This window comes from Octopus sinensis, linkage group LG7 (assembly GCF_006345805.1).
Source record: "Octopus sinensis linkage group LG7, ASM634580v1, whole genome shotgun sequence".
Taxonomy (NCBI): domain Eukaryota; kingdom Metazoa; phylum Mollusca; class Cephalopoda; order Octopoda; family Octopodidae; genus Octopus; species Octopus sinensis.
Genome location: NC_043003.1, coordinates 30,224,253 through 30,244,266, shown reverse-complemented (window position 1 = coordinate 30,244,266; position 20,014 = coordinate 30,224,253). Strand labels below are relative to the sequence as shown.

At 35.2% G+C, this 20,014-nt stretch overlaps 3 protein-coding genes across 6 annotated transcripts in view; all 3 read left to right on the top strand.

The window, feature by feature from the left end:
* The window catches only part of LOC115214080 (zinc finger protein 62 homolog), a 433,795-nt gene that overhangs the window by 392,062 nt on the left and 21,719 nt on the right, over positions 1–20,014 (top strand). The window lies entirely within an intron of this gene.
* Positions 449–8,027, top strand: LOC115213877 (zinc finger protein 239-like). 3 transcript variants are annotated; one of them, XM_036504375.1, is made up of 2 exons: positions 449–573; positions 5,802–8,027. In XM_036504375.1, exon 2 carries the CDS (start codon positions 6,082–6,084, stop codon positions 6,931–6,933), a length of 852 nt encoding a protein of 283 aa, XP_036360268.1. In that variant the 5' UTR covers positions 449–573; positions 5,802–6,081; the 3' UTR covers positions 6,934–8,027. The 3 variants fall into 3 exon arrangements, with proteins under 3 accessions (XP_036360268.1, XP_029638687.1, XP_036360267.1); XM_029782827.2 differs by lacking the exon at positions 449–573 and adding an exon at positions 3,436–3,902; XM_036504374.1 differs by lacking the exon at positions 449–573 and adding an exon at positions 3,913–5,292.
* LOC115213872 (zinc finger protein 239-like) lies at positions 15,946–19,753 on the top strand. Of its 2 annotated transcripts, XM_036504355.1 has the most exons (3): positions 15,946–16,305; positions 17,560–18,794; positions 18,963–19,753. In XM_036504355.1, exons 2-3 carry the CDS (start codon positions 17,797–17,799, stop codon positions 18,994–18,996), a joined length of 1,032 nt encoding a protein of 343 aa, XP_036360248.1. In that variant the 5' UTR covers positions 15,946–16,305; positions 17,560–17,796; the 3' UTR covers positions 18,997–19,753. The 2 variants fall into 2 exon arrangements, with proteins under 2 accessions (XP_036360248.1, XP_029638682.1); XM_029782822.2 differs by having other exon boundaries at positions 15,948–16,305; positions 17,560–19,753.

Here is a 20,014-nt window from a genome sequence, read left to right as displayed (position 1 = left end):
TATGGAGGGGAGAAAATCAGGTGTAGTGTTGGCGAATCTCAGAAAGCATGGAAGTTTTGAAGGATGCAATGCTCCGACAACTAACAACTGGTGCCGGCAGTTTGTTCCATGCTTCAGCAATTCTCAGCGTGAAAAAATGTTTCCTAAAGTCATGGGAGCTGTGCTGTTTTCTGACTTTGTAAATATGTCCACGGGTGTTAGACCGGTGGAGTTTGAAAAGGTGCTCAGAGTTATTGCTTGTAAGATGGTTGATACATTTATGGGTGTCTGCCAAGTCAGCTGCCAGACGTCGGAGTTTTAATATGTCCATGCCCAAGGAAGTAAGGCGTTCAGAATATGGCAAATGCCTGATGGAGGGTATTCTTTTGGTTGCACATCGCTGGCAAGATAGGGGTTCCATTACAAATGGCTATTTCGATTTTTTTTTTTTTATAAAGCTAGGTTAATCGTTGAGAGGTTGGTAGCCGAAAAATGGGTAATCTATATTTGACCCTTGATAAAGGCAATTTTCAGAGGCTCAGATCACCTAGTTATAAATATGTACCAGCCTGGCCAGAACAGAGAAACCAGCAGGTGAGTCGATTACCTTGGACATACGAATTTGATGGGAGTCTACTCCCCATTCAAGAGACAATGAGAGAACTTTTGCTAGAGAATTGGCTTTATTAGAAATCATTCTGATTCTTTATTCGCATGTCTTGAGTTTATAAGTACATTCTGTACTCACACACATCCAACCCATACATGTCAAATATGCGTTTAGGGCTGATAACAAAAATATAATTAATGAGTAAATTGAACTAGGACTTAATGTCACATCTGCCCCAGGCTTATTACCAATTCAGATGGGGCTTACATTTCATTTCTGGCCTGGATATATTTCCAGCTTTGTACAGACCTGGTACTAAGTAGCATTAGACAGTACGGCGTAGACATAGCCATGTTATTTTTAGGAGTTACTCGTTGACCCTGCAGTGTGGCATACTGGTAAAATGTCTTTTACCATATGTTTGATTTGACTAAAATTTTGTAAATGAAATTAACTGAAGAGAATGCACCCTCAATTTAGAAATGATATTTCGTATATCGACTCAGAAAGGCCAAACTGACCTCGGGAGTTTTTTTTTAACCCATAGCGTACAAGCCAACGACTCAACTAATTCACCTCCTTATAGTCATTATATACCTATGTGAACTTGTGAAGGCGGTTGGGGGGGGGTCACGCAAGATCGTGGATTCGATTCCCGGCCCGGATGGGTGCGTTGTGTTCTTAAGCAAAATACTTCATTTCGCAGTTGCTCTTCGATATCTGAAGTGAGGCGCACTGTGCATGTGTACAGGCAATGTCGATTTGATGGAGGCAGTGAACTAATGAACAGCACAAACATTTGATCATTATAAACAAATCATTTGTTCAAACTGTTCAGCAAGAAGTTGCGGAACTTATGTCTCCTGTTTACGACGACAGAGTCCACCACATATGTGAAATAACAACACATAAGGGCTCCATATTAAAGCACTCTCTCAAATAGTAGTATTCTTTCCAGTCGCTGGAATCGCACATGATCAAGCTCGATGCATCATGATCAAACTCGATGGATCAAATTGCACAGTTTGTGAGCTCTGGACAAGGACGCATAAACCATACCATCGGAGAAAACGCCGGTACCCAAATCAACAATGACATTACCCCTTATTCCCTGTGATTTGTGGATAGAAATTGCATATGCAATACACGAGGGAAAAACTGACCTGATGATGATTACAACTACGAAAAGATTCACAATTGAAATTGTGTTTTAAGAGAACATTATGATATTGTGAGTGAAAGTACAATTAATTATTATTCAATACTATAGAGACATAGAAGAAAAACCGCTCTGATTACGTTAATATTTTGTATCTATTCTTTGGTTTTTGTGTCATTAATTGTTGTTAATAATTATGTTCTTATATAAAAGGCAACGAGCAGGCAGAATCGTTACTGCGCCGGAAAAAATACTTAGCAGCATTTCTTCTGACTTTTACGTTCTGAGTTCAAATGCTGCCGGGCTCGACTGCATCCTTTTCGAGGTCGATAAAATAAGTACCAGTTGAGCAGTGGGGACCATGTAATCAACTTACCCCTCCCCGCGCGAAATTGTTAGCCGTGTGTCAAAATTTGAAATCAGTAATTGTTTTCATATCAGTCACATTGAGCAATCGTCGTCATATATTGTACGCCTGCAGAGCATCGAAGACACTACAACGAAAATCTTCCCGATTAAATGCGTGTTCTCCAGCTGCCTTGTTCAACCAGCTCATAACATAGTCCATCTCCTGCATTCTTTGCCTACTTCTTGATCTGCCAGTCTCTACTCTTCCTTCCGCGATAATGTTTTCCAGATCTCTGCTTCTTCGAATATGGCCACAACAGTCGAACTTTTGTTTTTTTCACAATATTCAGGAGTTGTCTTTCAGCTACTTGTTTTAACAGCAATTCATTTGTCTGATGATCTTTTCACATTTCAAACGCATCTATTATATTTTCTTCAAATTGGTTCAGAGTCCATGCTTCACAACCAAAAATGCCTATTGGCCAAGTAAGTGCTGCCTGTAACCTTGTTCATAACTTACTTGGGACAGTTTCGCTGCTCCAGATGTTATTAAGCTTTTCCATAGTCGTTCTTGTCATGGCCAGCCGCGTCCTAATTTCTTTTTACATGTGGCTTCACCAGGAATTTAGACTCCAAGATATTTCTTGTTAGTTACTTCTTCATGGTGCTCAAGAAACATATTTTCATTCATCCACGGATCTTTCGGTTTGAATGGCAGTTTTTAACATAATTTCTGGGTAACTAAAAAATGTTAAACTTCGTATACTGGTAGAATGTATTTATAAAACATCTTATTCTCTTGGCTTTATTGAGAAAATTCTATAGCTTGTAAGATATTTGTTGTTGTTTTTTCTTCAATTTCTGCAAATTCAACCAATCACTGACGTCTATTGAGGTAAAAGAAAAACATTCTGTGCCGTATGAATATGTCCCTCGTTTAAGAAACAGATTGGGTTTATTTACATTTGTGAAGAAAAAAGATACCCTCCCCCCACCCTAAAACAGATTGAAATGCAATAGATCGATACTAGGGTCATAATTATGGGTGACAATTTCATGACACCACTAGAAAAAACTGCCGTTCAAACCGAAAAGATCCTCATCAACTAAGCCAGTCATCACCTCAGATGATGAAAGATCAGTCATCCCTCGCGACAACTCTATCAACTTAATTATGACTTGACATTCATTACGTTATCATTTAGCTCTTTCCTCACCTTTTAATCATTTACTTCCTTTAATTAATAGTAAAATTTCAGAAAGAGAGAGAGAGAGAGAGAGATAATTAATTATATTGGTGGATATTTTATACATTTTGTATAAAAGAGTTCTAGTTCCGTTTATACTAATGTGGCTGAGGGACTTATTGTTTTCCTTCTTGAATTAGGATGCGAAGTTAAGTTATTTCACTTCATATTGACTGAAGCCTTTATACTTTGCTACAAATATCTTCGTAGCATTTAATATGTTTCTAGCTTAATACTAGCAACTGTTCATAGAAAAGGTTTAGAAATTTACTGAGTTATTAATGATGGTAGAGTTAACTCCCTTGTCTCCACTGATGTTATTGTTTACAACACCAATATAGGGTTTGGCAGTCTTCAAACGGTATAAAAGGGAAATTGGACTATAAAAGTACCATTAATTATATTACACACTGGCACTTTGAAGCTTTTTTTTATTTGAAGGAAGGCATGGTTTATCGTGAGCATTAGAAGTTTTTAATAAATCAATGTCTTTATTGAATTTTAGTACCACTTGACTGCTTTACTACACATACATTTTAAATTGGGGTTACATTGTCACGTGAGTATTGTTATACCTACCTATATTAAATACATCTTATGCACATCTGTTGGCCAGATGTCTTGAAACATGTTTAGGGAAAATACGTTTTACCTAACTATTGGCTGTTACGTCGCTTTGTTTCTTTTTCTGTTGTCAGGGTTGAGGACAGCGTAGCTCTCTGAGGATTTATGTGACAGAAAGTGATAAAATGGTTCACGAAACTAAGAATAAGAAGGAAGAAATTTTAAACTTAATTTACCAGAATCATCTTTCTCTTCTATTAAACTACCTGTGTACACATACACACCATACGTGTGGTTGTACATAATTTATACTTCCATCTACGTGTGTGTGTCCATCAGATTACATGACATAGCTTCCCTGCAAAACAGGAAACACATTGTACAATGTCATTTTTTATGTACAAGCAAACATCTGCAACATATTTTATAGATCAGTTCATTCTAGGCTATGTAGGGCGAAATAACTATAAATCTTTTCAGCAATGAGGAATCCTTTATTTCACTGATTCTCAAATATCCAAATGCTGTCTTTTAACCATTGACTCCCTTGCATAATTACACACTAAATGATTGCTATACATCATTATCATCATTAAACAATAATTATGATGATATAGAATATGGAGATTTGTTCATCATCAATGTGGATAGCCATAACCTGGAACATAACTGAGAGCCACCATGGTATTCGACCAGATAATATGTCCCTCCAAACACTATATATATAAATGCCCTTGTCACTGCCAAAATACTAAAATGGAATTTAAATGTTATTCTAATTATTAATATTTATAGTTTTAGTTTGGTGGGCACTACATATTAGTCTGTGGAAGACAGAAGAATTTTTTTCTCTTTTTCCATTTTTTATGTTCTTTTTTCTTAATCAAACTTGTTTGGATGCCGAACTTTTTCTTTTGTGTAAATATGTTACTATTTCAGTTTGTATTGGGATTATATTTATGAACCTGTAGATCATTATCCACTTTCTCTGCCAGAAGGGTTTGAATTATTTTCTATTTGAAGTTACTGCTCATACATGCCATTTTGGCTTGCTTTCCATTACTGGATGCCCTTCCTATTATCAAGCACTGAAGAATTTTGAAAAATAACATCGTCAATATGAAGCTGGTATCTGAAACCTAGATTAACATGATATTTAAATGGAAGGCTTTAATTAAACTCACTTTAAAAATAGGAAGATTGTAACAGAACAGAAGTGTTCTTAGACTGGAAGGTATTAAAAGAATTAAACTCCTTTCAAAGCTGGGTACAAAACCAGAAACTTCACATCCTAAAATATAACTAAATTGAGAGGGTCAAGGAAGAGACCAAGCAATACAATCACTACACCATACAGGTTGCTAGACAAAGTTCTCCCCTTAAATGTAAGACCTTATCATTTTATATCCCAACTAAATCAGCCAACTCAGAGCTCTTTCCTATGAAGGTGCTGTAAATCATGAGGCACAGGATAAATAAGTGCTAACACAGGAGCGTGTGGTAGATTGGTTTAACTTTAGAAAGGAACATTGTATAAAGAAGTTTAATTGGGTTTGCCTAATGAATAATGGTCTTGGGATACATCTCCCTTTGTGTTCTAGGTTGCCGAAGTGTTTTTGTGTAGGAAATCAAACTATAATAGAGTGTTCTTTTTGAAGATCAAAGGCATACAAAAGAAGATTGTGAGTACGCTGATATCAAAAGGAGTAACAATATTTGAGTAGGCTGAAGCTTATCAAAATATAGTTCAGTTTTAAATTAGAGATACAGCACTAACATTCTTGTGGGTAATGGACTAATTTTTAATGTCTACCAATAAATATTTTCTCGTTAGTAAGTTCTGTCTTGGCAGTTCATATTGCTTACCTATTATGTTGTTTTTTTTTAATTTCAGATTTTCTGGTGACATTGAGAGAAAATATATTTACATACATACAAAATTTTGAAGACTACAGAATGACATAATCCTCAAGAAAGCTTGTGACATTGTTTATCTAATTGTGATTGGATTACTCTAAAAGATTTGATTTAATTAACAATTGTTATGTTGATTGGAAATATACTGGCTGGGTCATGGCAGTCATATTAGAGAAGATTTGACATTATACTACAACTGTTTTTCTGTAGTGTCTAATATCTGCTTCATTTTTGAAATATTGCAGCAAGAAGAAATCATGGAAGATAAACTGTGTGGGAGTGAGGTTGAGGGTGAAAAACCCTCCAAGAATACTCGTGTATCTCATAAAAGACTGACAAATATGGGAAAGAAATTAAAACTACCCGATAAGTCTTCTAAAACATTTACACATAATAGTAATATCAATGAGCAGAAATTTATTAACACAAGTTCACTGCGTTATCGATGTGATATTTGTGGTAAAAAGTTTATGGTTAAAGGCTTTTTGTCTGTACACAAACGTATTCATACAGGTGAGAAACCATACCACTGTGATATCTGTGGTGAAGCATTCTCTGAGAGAGGACAGTTAATTAGCCATAAAAGTGTTCACACAGGTGAGAAACGACTCCACTGTGATATCTGTGGTAAAGCATTTTCAATAAGTTATCAGCTAAATCTTCACAAACGTGTTCACACAGATGAGAAACCATACCACTGTGAGTTCTGTGGTAAATCCTTCTCACAGAAAGATGGTATGCTTATACATGAACGTATGCATACTGGTGAAAGACCATACTGTTGTGATATCTGTGGTAAAACATTCTCCTGCAAAGGCACTATGCATAAGCATAAGCGTATTCATAGTGGTGAGAAACCCTACCATTGTGATATCTGTGGTAGAGCATTTTTACACAAATGTAGTATGCTTGATCATAAACGTATTCATACTGGTGAAAAACCTTACCACTGTGATATCTGTGGTAAAGATTTTGCTCATAGTTGTAGCTTAACTAATCACATACGTGTTCATACTGGTGAAAAACCCTTCCATTGTGATATTTGTGATAAGACTTTTACTCAGAGTGGTAGTTTAACTTCCCACAAGCGTGTTCACATGAATGAGTAACCATAAACTGAAATGAAATTTCAAATCACAAACAAATACATTCAAATTTCTCAGAAGTTGTAGCTCTGAGTAAAGTATGAATCGCTGAATGAAGAGCATAGCACATACCAAGTGGCAATGTCAGCTTGTATTCTCTTCTCAACTAAATACACCTAGCTGAAATAGGTTCTGCTGTGTAGGAACAACTGATTGTGATGTCAACAGTTTATATTCTTCTCAACCCAGTGTATCATGCTGTAATATGTACTGCAGTTTAGGAACAACTTGTCTCTGCATGCAGCAGCAATGTTCAAGTGATGAATAATCTCTTTACTTGCATTGTTGAATTTGATTTTCCTTCTATAGGAAAAACTACCTGTAACAAACCGTTTTCATATCCAGAGTGAGATTTGACTCTATATAAACTGATGATAAATATGAAGCTATATTAATCATTGTGATTCAGAAGAGAATTTATCACTGTGAAATTTGTAGTGAAGCATTCTGTCAGGGTCGAATTTCATTTCATCATACACATCCTCACATTTTGAGGTAACCATAGCATTGAGATATAATCTGTTTTAAACCTTGCCTGATAAAAAAATATTTGGCTGGTCACAAACACTGGAAATAAGCTGTAAAACTACTACAGTCGTCAGAAATACTACCAGTATCTCTTTACTTCATTATAATCTCTTTTGTTTCATTTGATGTAGACAAATGTGCCTATTATTTTCTTCAAAATTTCAAAATTGCAGCTAACATGATTGACTTATTAGGTCTAAAATATATACTAGATTACATATTAAACTATCAATAAATTGAAGTCATCTTTCATTGATTGTGCACATTGTATATTTGAGACCATATCAAGACTAATTATCTGTGAATAGATATACTGATGAACCAAAGGCAGCGTTATCTCTATATACTCTTCTACACAAGCAAAGATGGCACTGCAAACAGTTTACTATGTTCTTCAACCTGACTGAAATATTTAACCAGGCATTTGGTAATTTGGGTTGTAGAACTTTGGTTTACCTTGAACTTAGAAAATTTGAAGGATTTCAACTCTAATAAACAATAAAATAAACATAGCTCACTTCTAAAGTTCATACTGATTAGTCTTCCTTCTTTATTTTGTAATCCTTTGAAAGAGTATTGTAATGAGTTTATTCAGATAATGTTATTTTACATGCTTTGTTCTACAGTATGTTTTTTATACTGTACTAGCAGTATAACCCGGCCTTGCCCGGGATTAAGTTACTGTTATTAAGCTAATCAAGTTCTTTATTTCAAACCAAACTAAGTAATATTGACGTCAAATTTGGGTGAAATCCATTGAAATTAGTTATATCATATATATATATAACATAATATAATATAATATGATATAAATATATATGGGCAACAGACACGAACACACATACACGTATGTACATACAACTATTGCATGTTTTGTGCATGCATGCATGTTCATAAATAGAAATGAATTGAAAAAATTTTGTTAAATTTGTAGATTAACACTCGCACGATTTTCACCAAGAAAAAAATTCGTTTTTTTGCATGGAATCAACTACTCTGGCCTCCTAATATGCTACAAAACCCTTTTTGTGGTCTGTGAAATGGAGTGGGGTGTGGTGGAAGCCTCGCAAATTGTACCCATTTATATTGTGTAATTCACTGACAAATTGTTAGCTACCACCTTGTTTCTTTGTTGTTAAATAAATGGATTGTCAACAAAAAACTTTTTTAATCGGCGTAAAATAAAAACAAAACTCTTTCGCACCCAAAGTAATGTGTGAGAGAGAGGGCGGGGAGAAAGATGAACAATTTAAAATAAATATATTGTAATTGTTGTGTAAGAAAGTATATATACTATGATTATAAAATATAGTGTCTTTCAAAAACATCCTGAATTTGAACACTATATCTCGTGTTTAAGAAAAAAACAAAACATTTTACATTTTATTTTTTATAAACATCGTCCCTTTCTCTCTCTCACTTTGTCTTTCTCTTTTTTTTGTTTAGACGCTGTGAAACTGCTTCTCTTCCACCTTTCTTTATCTTGTTTTTTTTTTGTTAGACGCCGTCAAAAAGCTATGGCTGATATTTTTTATGAATGTTGTCACTTTCTCTCTCTCTCTCTCACTTTGTCCTTCCTTTTTTTTTGTTTAGATGCTGTGAAACACTGCTTCTCTTCCACTTTTCTTTATCTTGTTTTTTTTGTTAGACGCCATCAAAAAGCTATGGCTGATATTTTTTATGGCTAAAAGCTATGGCTGAAAAAAGATTTTTACCGCTATCCAGAGGTGCCTCGGGGGAAAAAATAAGTTGACAAAACCCAGATAGGATGTTGACGAATGTCCTCCTAAAATTTGAGCAACATGCGTGCTAATTTGTGGATGTGCATAAACTACAATCACGTACACACACACATCTTGCCTTATATATATACAGATTTAACACTAAAGTTTATGTTCTGTGTTCGCTGAGAAATAAATTGATAAACTAATATCAAACTTGTTAATAGTGTAGGAGGCTAGAATCTCCAGTTTCTAGTGTAAAGAAGGCAACACGTAATACATAAACAAAATTATTTTATAATGGAGTCCTCTGAACGGATTCACAAAGACCTATTAAACTATTACTTTGAACTCCAATCTATATGTCTGTCTATTTGTCTTTTTAACACCCACTTTTCCATCTTTGCATGGGTCAGATGAAATTCCTTGAGGCAGATTTTGGAAGACTGGATGCCTTTCATGTTAACAACCCTCAAACAGGGCAATATTTCCCATGGCTTTGCAATTCTTACAGAATATTGGAAACTAAGGACACTGCTTGTATAATGATGTTACTTGCTTACAACATGCTCTTTGTGCTTCTTGGTGCACCATTGCTAGTGGAGTGGCCATGATGTAAAAACAAGGAAATACACAAAGAAACATATATACCACATATACATATGTATATATATATATATGTGTGTGTGTGTATATAACTGTATAGATATACTAGCAACTAAGCCTGGTTTCACCCAGTTAGTTTGGAGGATGTGGCTGTAAAACCTGCTCAGTGTAAGCATTCGACTTGTTTGGGCATGCTTATGTTAAAAAACAATTTTAGAATGACTTTTTTTCTGTCAACATGCTAAAAATAACTAACCAAGAAAAAAAATAACCAAGATTCAACCAAATCAAAAAAGAAACCCAAATACTAAGCAAACAAAGACAAACCATTACGCACGCACACACACATACACACTCACATATCCCCCCACACTTTTACATACATATATTCACACAGAGTTGAAACGCTGTTTGATTTATTTTTCAGCATACAATTTTCAGCATCCCACTACCAAGTATGACATCACCTCTTCCTTCCTTTCTCATTTATAAATACAGGAGTATTATTATAGTAGATTATCTTGGTAACCATGAGAGCTATGAAAAAAAATACAAAGCCCAGCATCACCACTGGATCATTCTACACATCTGTGTAATTTTTTGTGCAATTCCACCCAGCTGTTTGACCATGAATCCCAAGACAAGAAAGAATCGCCCATGTCAAATTTATATGTGTATATTTCTATACGAGGGGAAGTCAAAAATTATCCTCACTTTCGCCGTAACATATCTTTAGTATTGTCACACTGCCTTCTGTGCATGCATACTTATAGTTGGTACTATTATGATCTTGTGATCGATGTTTGAGCATGATCATGCCATTTTTCTTTCTGGCTTTACAGTGTAAGCATGGCCACTCCACTAGCAATGTGCACCAAGAAGCACAAAGAGCAATGATCCAAGAGATGGTAATGGTGAACTGGTTCACCATTACCATCTCTCAAATTTGCTGAATCTCATCAGTGGTGGAGGTTGATTGGTGTCCTGCTCCTTCTTCGTGTGTCATGCTTGTCCAGCAACTTTTAAACTTCTCAATCCACTCATAAACAGAAAATTAATATTTGCAAATCTCACAAACGAGAGACATTCATCAACAGTACTTTGGAGTAAAGATTATTTGCCAACATAACATGGCAGCTCTGGTTTAGGACGAATGTTGCTGTAATTTAGCCCCTTCCTGGGGCTCAAACTTCAATCACGTGACCACAATAGTACCAACTATAAGCACTCATGCACTGAAGGCAATATATGAATAATAAATATATGTTATTGTGAAAGTGAAGATAATTTTTGATTTCCCCTTGTATATATATGTCTATAAGGTTTCTGTGCAAGCCTTATTGGACCTAAAAATTTTAGGTTGTGCAATCACCAATGAAGCAATTGTTTGATGCTTGGTCAAATAGGAGCTACTGCAGTGAGCATGGAAGCTGTAGATACAATTTTGGGTGAAGCCAACTGCTGGTACAATAACCTCATGCAAAGGCATTGCTGGCATTTTGCATAGGCAGTGATCAATGATGGTGTTCCTCGGTCACAAGTGGACTGCCTTTATCACCTATCTATCTATCTATATATATGTGTGTGTGTGTGTGTGTATAAACATGCATATATGGGTACATGACATCAAAAAAACGTTGGAAACAATGAGAAATGAAAACAAAACAGAAAGAACTTTTTTTTAACAATGAAAGAAACAAACAGAGAAACGAGAAATACAACATAAAGAATATTCCCCTTCAGTTATCCCTGTTTCATCTACTCCGCGTTTCGAAGGCAAGGACAAGATGCAACTTCATTGAAACAGTCCTTCCTGCAAAGCAAATTAAATAAAATTTAGGATTTTTTGTGGAGGGTGAAAGTGGTAACAAGAACAAAACAGTAAAAACAAATGGTGAGGGCTGTTAAGTCAAGACGATAGAAAAATTATTATGATCGCTAGAAATATGAGCTTATGAAGGAGACAGTATATGTACGTTTTGTCTTTACAAAGGTTGTGGACAGAAAGATAAATTCTCTTTCGTCGCGTGTCAGTGACGAGAGAGTTGAGGAGGAGGAGTGAGAGAGAGGGAATGGTGAAGAGGAGAGGAGAAGAATAGGGAAGGGTAGGAGAGAAAAACCAGTAAGGATGAAGAACAAGAGAGAGAGAGAGATAGTAAAGATAGAAGAGCACACATTGTAATTATTACGATAAAACTTACTTGGAAAAGGATGTGTGGCATTCGATCATATAATAATATAAATAATATATAATTATATGCATATATACATACATATGGGTACAATATATATATATCAATCAGAATCTCAATCAAATCGAAATCAAAATGGAAATTGTAGTTTTGGCTGATGCCAGTGCCGCCTGACTGGCTTCTGTGCTGGTGGCATGCAATTAAGTACCATTCATGCATGGCTTGTTGCCAGTGCTGCCTGACTGGCTCCCTGTGTCAGTTGCACATAAAAAGCACTGTCTGAACATAGCCAATGCCAGTGTCGCCTGACTGGTTCCCATGCCGGTGGTACGTAAAAAGCACCCACTACACTCTTGGAGTGGTTGGCATTAGGAAGGGCATCCAACTGTAGAAATCTTGCCAGATCAGGTGGAGCCTGGTGCAGCCTAATGGCTTGCCAGTTTCCGGTCAAACCATCCAACCCATGCCAGCATGGAAAACAGACTATGCATATATATACGAGGAGGTACTCAAAAGTAACCAGAAAATTCCCTGTGGGACAAGACCCTCAGGCATCAGTCTGCCAACTGGCGGCATTAAGTGAAGTTGTACTGCTACATGCTGTGTCTTTGTTTTGCAGTACTTCTCACCTGTTCATTGGTTTTTGCAATGGCTGAAACAAAAGAAGAGTGTGCTTCCATGAAATTCTGTTCTCTGCTGGGGAAACTGGCAGCAGAAAGTCATCATGCTTGAAACAGCTTATAAGGACACTGCCATGAGCAAAACACAAGTTTACTAATGATTTTCAAACTTTAGAAAAGGTCACTTGTTACTTGGAGACCAACCTTGTTCATGGTGACTATTGACCTCCCAAACAAATGAAAACATCATGAAAATTCATGAACTGATCTTGGAGGACTGTCACCGAATGATTGACAAACTTGTTGATATGACTGATGTGTCCTGGAGCTCCTGCCAATGAATTATGAGTGAGAAATAGCGAATGAAAAGAGTTGGGGCAAGATTTGTGCTTCGCCTACTCAAGAAGATCAAAAGCAGTTATGACTGAATGCATGTCATAAACTGAAAGAACGGTTGGAAGTTGTTCCAGACCTTTTTCTGAAGGTCATCACTGGTGATGAAAGCTGATGCTATGGAGTTTGCAGATATGGAAGAGGTGAAGAAAAAAGTAATGGAGTTATTAAAAGGCATCACTTTGCAAAAGCTCCAGTACTGCTTTGAACAGTGGGAAATGCATCTGGACTGATGCATTGCTTCAAATGGAGAATACTTTGACTGCAATAAAAGTGTATACATGTAAAACTAAGTATTAAATAAATTAATATTGCAAAATTCCAGTTCCTTTAGGGTGCCTCCTCATATGTATATACTTATATATATATATATATATCATCATCATCATCATCATCGTTTAACGTCCGTTTTCCGCGCTAGCACGGGTTGGACGGTTCGACCGGGGTCTGCACCAGGCTCCAGTCTGATCTGGCAGTGTTTCCACAGCTGGATGCCCTTCCTAACGCCAACTACTCCGCGAGTGTAGTGGGTGCTTTTTACGTGCCACCTGCACAGGTGCCAGTGGGGTCTGGCATCGGCCACGATCGGTTGGTGCTTTTAACGTGCCACCGGCACGGAAGCCAGCCAAGGCGGAGCTGGCATCGGCCACGTTCGGATAGTGCTTTTTATGTGCCACCGGCACAGAAGCCAGTCGAGGCGGCGCTGGCATCGGCCACGTTCGGATGGTGCTTTTTATGTGCCACCGGCACAGAAGCCCGGATATATATAAATATGTACTGATAAATATATATATATGTAAATGTTTACGTATATATATATATATATATATTTATGTTAGATTTATGATATTATGGGAATATTATAAAGTTGTTTTGACCGATTGTAGTGTTTATTCATACACACACACACACACAACAGGTTTCTTTCAGTTTCCATCTACGAAATCCAGTCACAAGGTTTGGTTTGGCCTGAGGTTATAGTAGAAAATACTTTGCCCAAGGTGCCACCCAGATCCATGAGGTTGGGAAGCAAGCTTCTTACCACACAGCCACGCCTGCACCTATCATTAATTTGATAATGTCAACTTTTAACCATCTAAAAAGTTCTTTTATTCATAAATATATTAAATTAAAGGATCTTTTCAATTAGAACGGCAGTTTTTAACATAATTTCTAGGTAACTACAAAATTTTAATCTTCATATACTTGTAGAATGTGTTTATAAAACATCTTTTTCTCTTGGCTTTATTGAGAAAATTCTATAGTTTGTAAGATATTTGGTCTTTAATTTCTTGCATTTCGGCAATTTCAACCAATTAATTACGTCCATTGACGTAAACAACCTTCTGTGCCATATGAATGTGCCCCTCATTTAAGAAACAGATTGGGTTTATTTACATTTGTGAAGAAAAAAAGATACCCTTCCCCCACCCCTAACTAAGATGAAGTTGAAGAAAATATCTTACAAACTATAGAATTTTCTCAATAAAGCCAAGAGAAAAAGATGTTTTATAAACATTCGGATCTTTTCCTTTTGAACGGCACATGTCAACACAATTTCTAGTTAACTAAACACTTTAAAACTTCGTATACTGGTAGAATGTGTCAAAATAAAACATTTTTTTCTCTTGGCTTTCTTGATAAAATTGTAATTCGTTTGTTTAACGTAGTTTAATTTTTCGAATTTTAACCAATCAATTGCATCTAATTGAGCTAAAATCATTTGCTGCGTCTAAAACTGAGACAACATCCTGTCACTAACCCTAACCCTCACTCTAACCCTAAATTTTAGCCTTTCGTTTTTTTTCTTAATTGTTAAATTAATTTAAGGATAATTAAGAAAAAAAGAACGAAAGGCTAAAACGAAAGCAATGGAAAATAATTTAAACAATTAACAAACAAAATAATTCTATAATTTTATGCACACGCTTTCCGTACATATACATAACGAAAGGCTAAAACGAAAGCAAAAACTCAAAACAATAACAAAAAGAATAATTTTAGACACACGAGTAACAATTAAGGAAAAAAAACAACGAAAGGCTAAAATTTAGGGTTAGGGTTAGTGACAGGATGTTGTCTCAGTTTTAGACGCAGCAAATGATTTTAGCTTACTAGAGGCGATTCATTGGTTAAAATTCGAAAAACTAAACTACGTTAAACAAACAAATTACAATTTTCTCAAGAAAGCCAAGAGAAAAAAAATGTTTTATTTTGACACATTCTACCAGTATACGAAGTTTAAAATTTTTTAGTTACCTAAAAGTTATGTTAAAAACTGCCGTTCAAACCGAAAAGATCCAAGTTAAATAAACTGTACTGTAGCTGATACAATTTTAAAGAATATAGTGACATATTTAGTTTAGTTTAAATTAGTTCTCCTTTAGAAAAGACTATTTGAAAAACCTGAGTGAAGATTGAGGCTTATTCTGCGATCAGAGGATTTGCAAGTGAATTATTTTTTTAAAGAGAACATTAAGATATGTCTGTAAACGAAATTACACATAATTCTTATTCAACACATCAAGCACATGAAGGAAAACCTGTTTGAAAGCACTGATTACGTAAATACCTTGTTTTTTTCATAATTAATTGTCTATAATTAAAATCACATATCAATCATATTAAGCAACGCCTGATATATTGAAATTGAATATATTGCATTATATGAATTATGACTTGACATTATGTTATCTTTAGATTCTTTCCTCATAGCTTAATTATTTATTTCTTTTAATTAACAGTGGCATTGCTGTGTGTGAGAGAGAGAATTAATTATAGTGTTGAATATTTTATGCAAATTACTTTTTCTATAAAAGAGTTCTAGTTCCGTTTCTACAAAAGTGGTTGGTGTAATGATTACTTTTCTTTTTGAATTAGGATGCAAAGTTAATTATTCCACTTCAGATTGACTGAAACCTTATTAATTTGCTAGAGATTCTCCAAATAGCTTAGTCACATTAAGTTCTGGGCTTAAAGTTAGCAACTGTTTATAGAAGAGGTTTATACAGTGAGAGTTATTAATGATGGTAGAGTTAACTCCCCTGACATTGTTAAGGGTAATCAAAATAGACTTCGCTGGTGTTGTTTATCGTGTCAATATACACTTTGGTAGTCTGCAATTGGTATGTAAAGAAAATCAACTGGAATAACGATGTTAGCTTCTTTAAGCTTTATCGTTGAAATTCAGTTGTCTATTTACAGCAATCACTGTTCGTATTAATTAACTGTCCACTTTAGAAGACCACGTATATAAAATTGGGACTTAATTGTTATGTAAGTAAAATATTTATCTATATTAACTACATCTTGTGTTACTTGGAAGTTTTGAAGAATGTATAAGGAAATAAATTTTATAAGTGGTTGTTAGGTTATATAATTTTGCTTGTTTTAGGCCGGTATTCAAAGTTTGGAATACACGAATGATTGTAGATTAGTTGAAAAATTCTCTTTGCAAGGGGATCGCATTTGACGTCTTTCGGCTTTAGCGGGTGGAAGTACGCTTTTAAATATAATAGTTTCCCACGTTCCTGTTTGGCTCAGTATATTTATCTCTCAATTAGAAATGTTATCTTGATAATATCTGTCCGAATCGAACACGTAGAATGAAACACTGTCCGAAAGTGAAATTTTTAGTTTATGCCGGGTTCCCCTAGTCACAAACGTAATCTTCGATGCCATGTTTACTAAGGTAACTAAAACAGAATAGCAGCTTACCTAACTCCCTAGACTTATGGAGTCTAGAAGTGTTTGGTTAGCTTCTTAAACTCTATTTTTAGAATGGGGCTTTGTCTAACTCTCTAAACTCCATTGCCCAACTCCTGAAATGTCATTGTCTAGACTGAGTGATTTGACAAATTCCCTAAACTTCATTGCCTTGTTTAACTCCCTAAATTCCATTGTGTAAATTGGGTCTTTGCTCCCTGAACACCATCATCTAGAATAAGTATGACTAGCTCTCCAGTGCCTAGTAAGAAGCAGTAAATACCTCAACCCTGATCAGTTTCCAATTAAAAAATATAACTATTTTATGATTTTTTTTTTATAGTTGTAATCAAAATCTTTGAAAACGCACACATGTCTGTCAGATATCTAGCGTTAGTTATAATTTTTCACACTCTTTGATATTGTATACAATTTCTTATTTTACTGACAAAACGTTTTTGAATTGTTATATCTGTCATACGATTTTTTTCCCTGATTGGTGTACTTACAAAACAGGAGCAGTATCTGGGTCGTTCAATATGAAGAAAAAACCCGAAGACAAGCTCACTGACAAAAGCTTACACTGAGCCTTTTTATGATATATTTGAATATGACATGATGCTGAACATAATGGGGAGTTAGAAATAGTACTTTTAGAAAGATACTTGATCGATATTTCTATATTATTGAAGTATATTAAAATGTAGTTCAGTTTAAAATTTTTGTAATTGACTTTAACTATGCCATCAAATATCATCTTATCTTAAATAACTTCCATCTTAGTATATCATTGTTGCTTATCTGTTATGTCTTCCTTTTTTGCAGATTTTTCTGGTAACATTGAGAGAAGATATATTTACAAACGTAAGAAAGTTTAAAAACTACAGAATGACATAATCATCAAGAAGGCTGTGATTAGATAACTCTAAAAGATTTTAGTGTTGATTGGAAATATACTGGCTGGGTGGTGGCAGTCATATTAGAGAAGATTTGACATACTACAACTGTTTTTCTGTAGTATCTGATATATGCTTTTTTGAAATATTGGTGCAAGAAGAAATTATGGAAGATAAACTGTGTGGGAGTGAGGTTGAGGGTGAAAACCCCTCCAAGAATACTCGTGTATCTCATAAAAGACTGACAAATATGGGAAAGAAATTAAAGCTACCTGATAAGTCTTCTAAAACATTTACGCATAATAGTAATATCAGTGGACCGAAATTTATTAACACCAGTTCATTGCGTTATCGCTGTGATATTTGTGGTAAAAAGTTCATGGTTAAAGGCTTTTTGTCTGTACACAAACGTATTCATACAGGTGAGAAACCATACCACTGTGATATCTGTGGTGACACATTCTCTGAGAGAGGACAGCTAATTAGTCATAAAAGTGTTCACACAGGTGAGAAACGACATCAATGTGGTATTTGTGGTAAAGCATTCTCAATGAGTTATCAGTTAATTACTCACAAACGTGTTCACACAGATGACAAACCATACCACTGTGAGATTTGTGGTAAATCCTTCTCACAGAAAGATGGAATGCTTGTGCATCAACGAATTCATACTGGGGAAAAACCTTACCATTGTGATGTTTGTGGTAAAGATTTTGCTTATCATAGTAGCTTAGCGTATCACATACGTGTTCACACTGGTGAAAAACCATACCATTGCGAGATCTGTGGGAAAGATTTTGCTCACCACAGTAGTTTAACTTATCACATACGCGTTCATACTGGTGAAAAACCCTATCATTGTGATATCTGTGGTAAATCTTTCTTACACAGAGGTAGCATGCTTGATCATAGACGTATTCATACTGGTGAAAAACCATACCATTGTGATATCTGTGATAAAACTTTCTCTCAGAGTACAACTTTAACTAATCATAAAAGTATTCACACAAATGAGAAACCATACCAATGTGATATCTGTGGTAAAAATTTCACTCGGAGTAATAGTGTAACTATTCACAGACGTATTCATACAGGGGAAAAACCCTACCACTGTGATATCTGTGATAAAACTTTCACTCAGAGTGGTAGTTTGATTTCTCACAGGCGTTTTCATACGAATGAGAAATCATACCACTGTGATATCTGTGGTAAAACTTTCACTCGGAGTAATAGTGTAACGATTCACAGACGTATTCATACAGGGGAAAAACCCTACCACTGTGATATCTGTGATAAAACTTTCACTCAGAGTGGTAGTTTGATTTCTCATAGACGTGTTCATACAAATGAGAAATCAAAACACTGAATTAGAACTTCGAATCTCAAATGCATTTTGGCATTTATGAGAACCTATAACACTGTGGAGAGCAAGAATGGCTGAATAAATAGCATAGCATTTACCCAGTTTAAATGTTTGCAGTTTGTATTCTGTTCTCAATCCACTAATTCTATCTATTGTATTAGGTATGGTATTGTAGGAACAACTTCCTACTGCATGTAGCACAGAAATTGATTTGTATGTTTTCCATATTGGATTGTTCAACCAAATCTAACAGGCTGGAGGATTACATCTTGTTCCATTGTCTCAGTTCTATGGTTTCTACAGCTATATGTCCTTCCTAACACCAGTCACTTCAGTGTACAGGATGAATTTTTTGTGGAACCATCACTGTAGAGATTCCCTTGCCCTCAATTTGACTAAAATGTCCCTTCAAGCTCTATGTTGCCACTCCTCGATTTGATTTATCAACCACTTAGTCAAATCAATAAGTTATTTCATAACTTGGAGTGTTTAATTTTCTTTCTCTTAAAGGCCAACATAAATCTCATTAATTATATGTGAATAAATTTACTGATGAACCAGAGGCAAAATTAACTTAATGCACAAGCAAAAATGATATAGCAAACAATGTACAATGGATTCTTCAACTCAACTGAAATAGTACACAACCAGGGACTGAGTCATTTAGGTTGTAGAACATTGGTTTATGATGAATATAGAAAATTTGAGGGATTTTAACTTTAATAACTATAAAATAAACACTATTCACTTCTACAGTTCACACAGACTGGTCTTCTTTCTTTATTTTGTTGTCTATTGAAACAGTTTTACAGTAACTTTATTCTGATAGCATTGTTTTACCTGCTCTATACCACTGTATGTTTTATTTACTTTATTTAATACTAAAGTTGGTTATGCACACCGAGAAATAAATGGCTGAGCTAATATCAAACCAGTTAATACTGTAGAAGACTAAAATCTCCAGTTTCGGGTGTAAAAAAGAAAACCCATAATACATTGCATGGATTCACAAAGACTGATT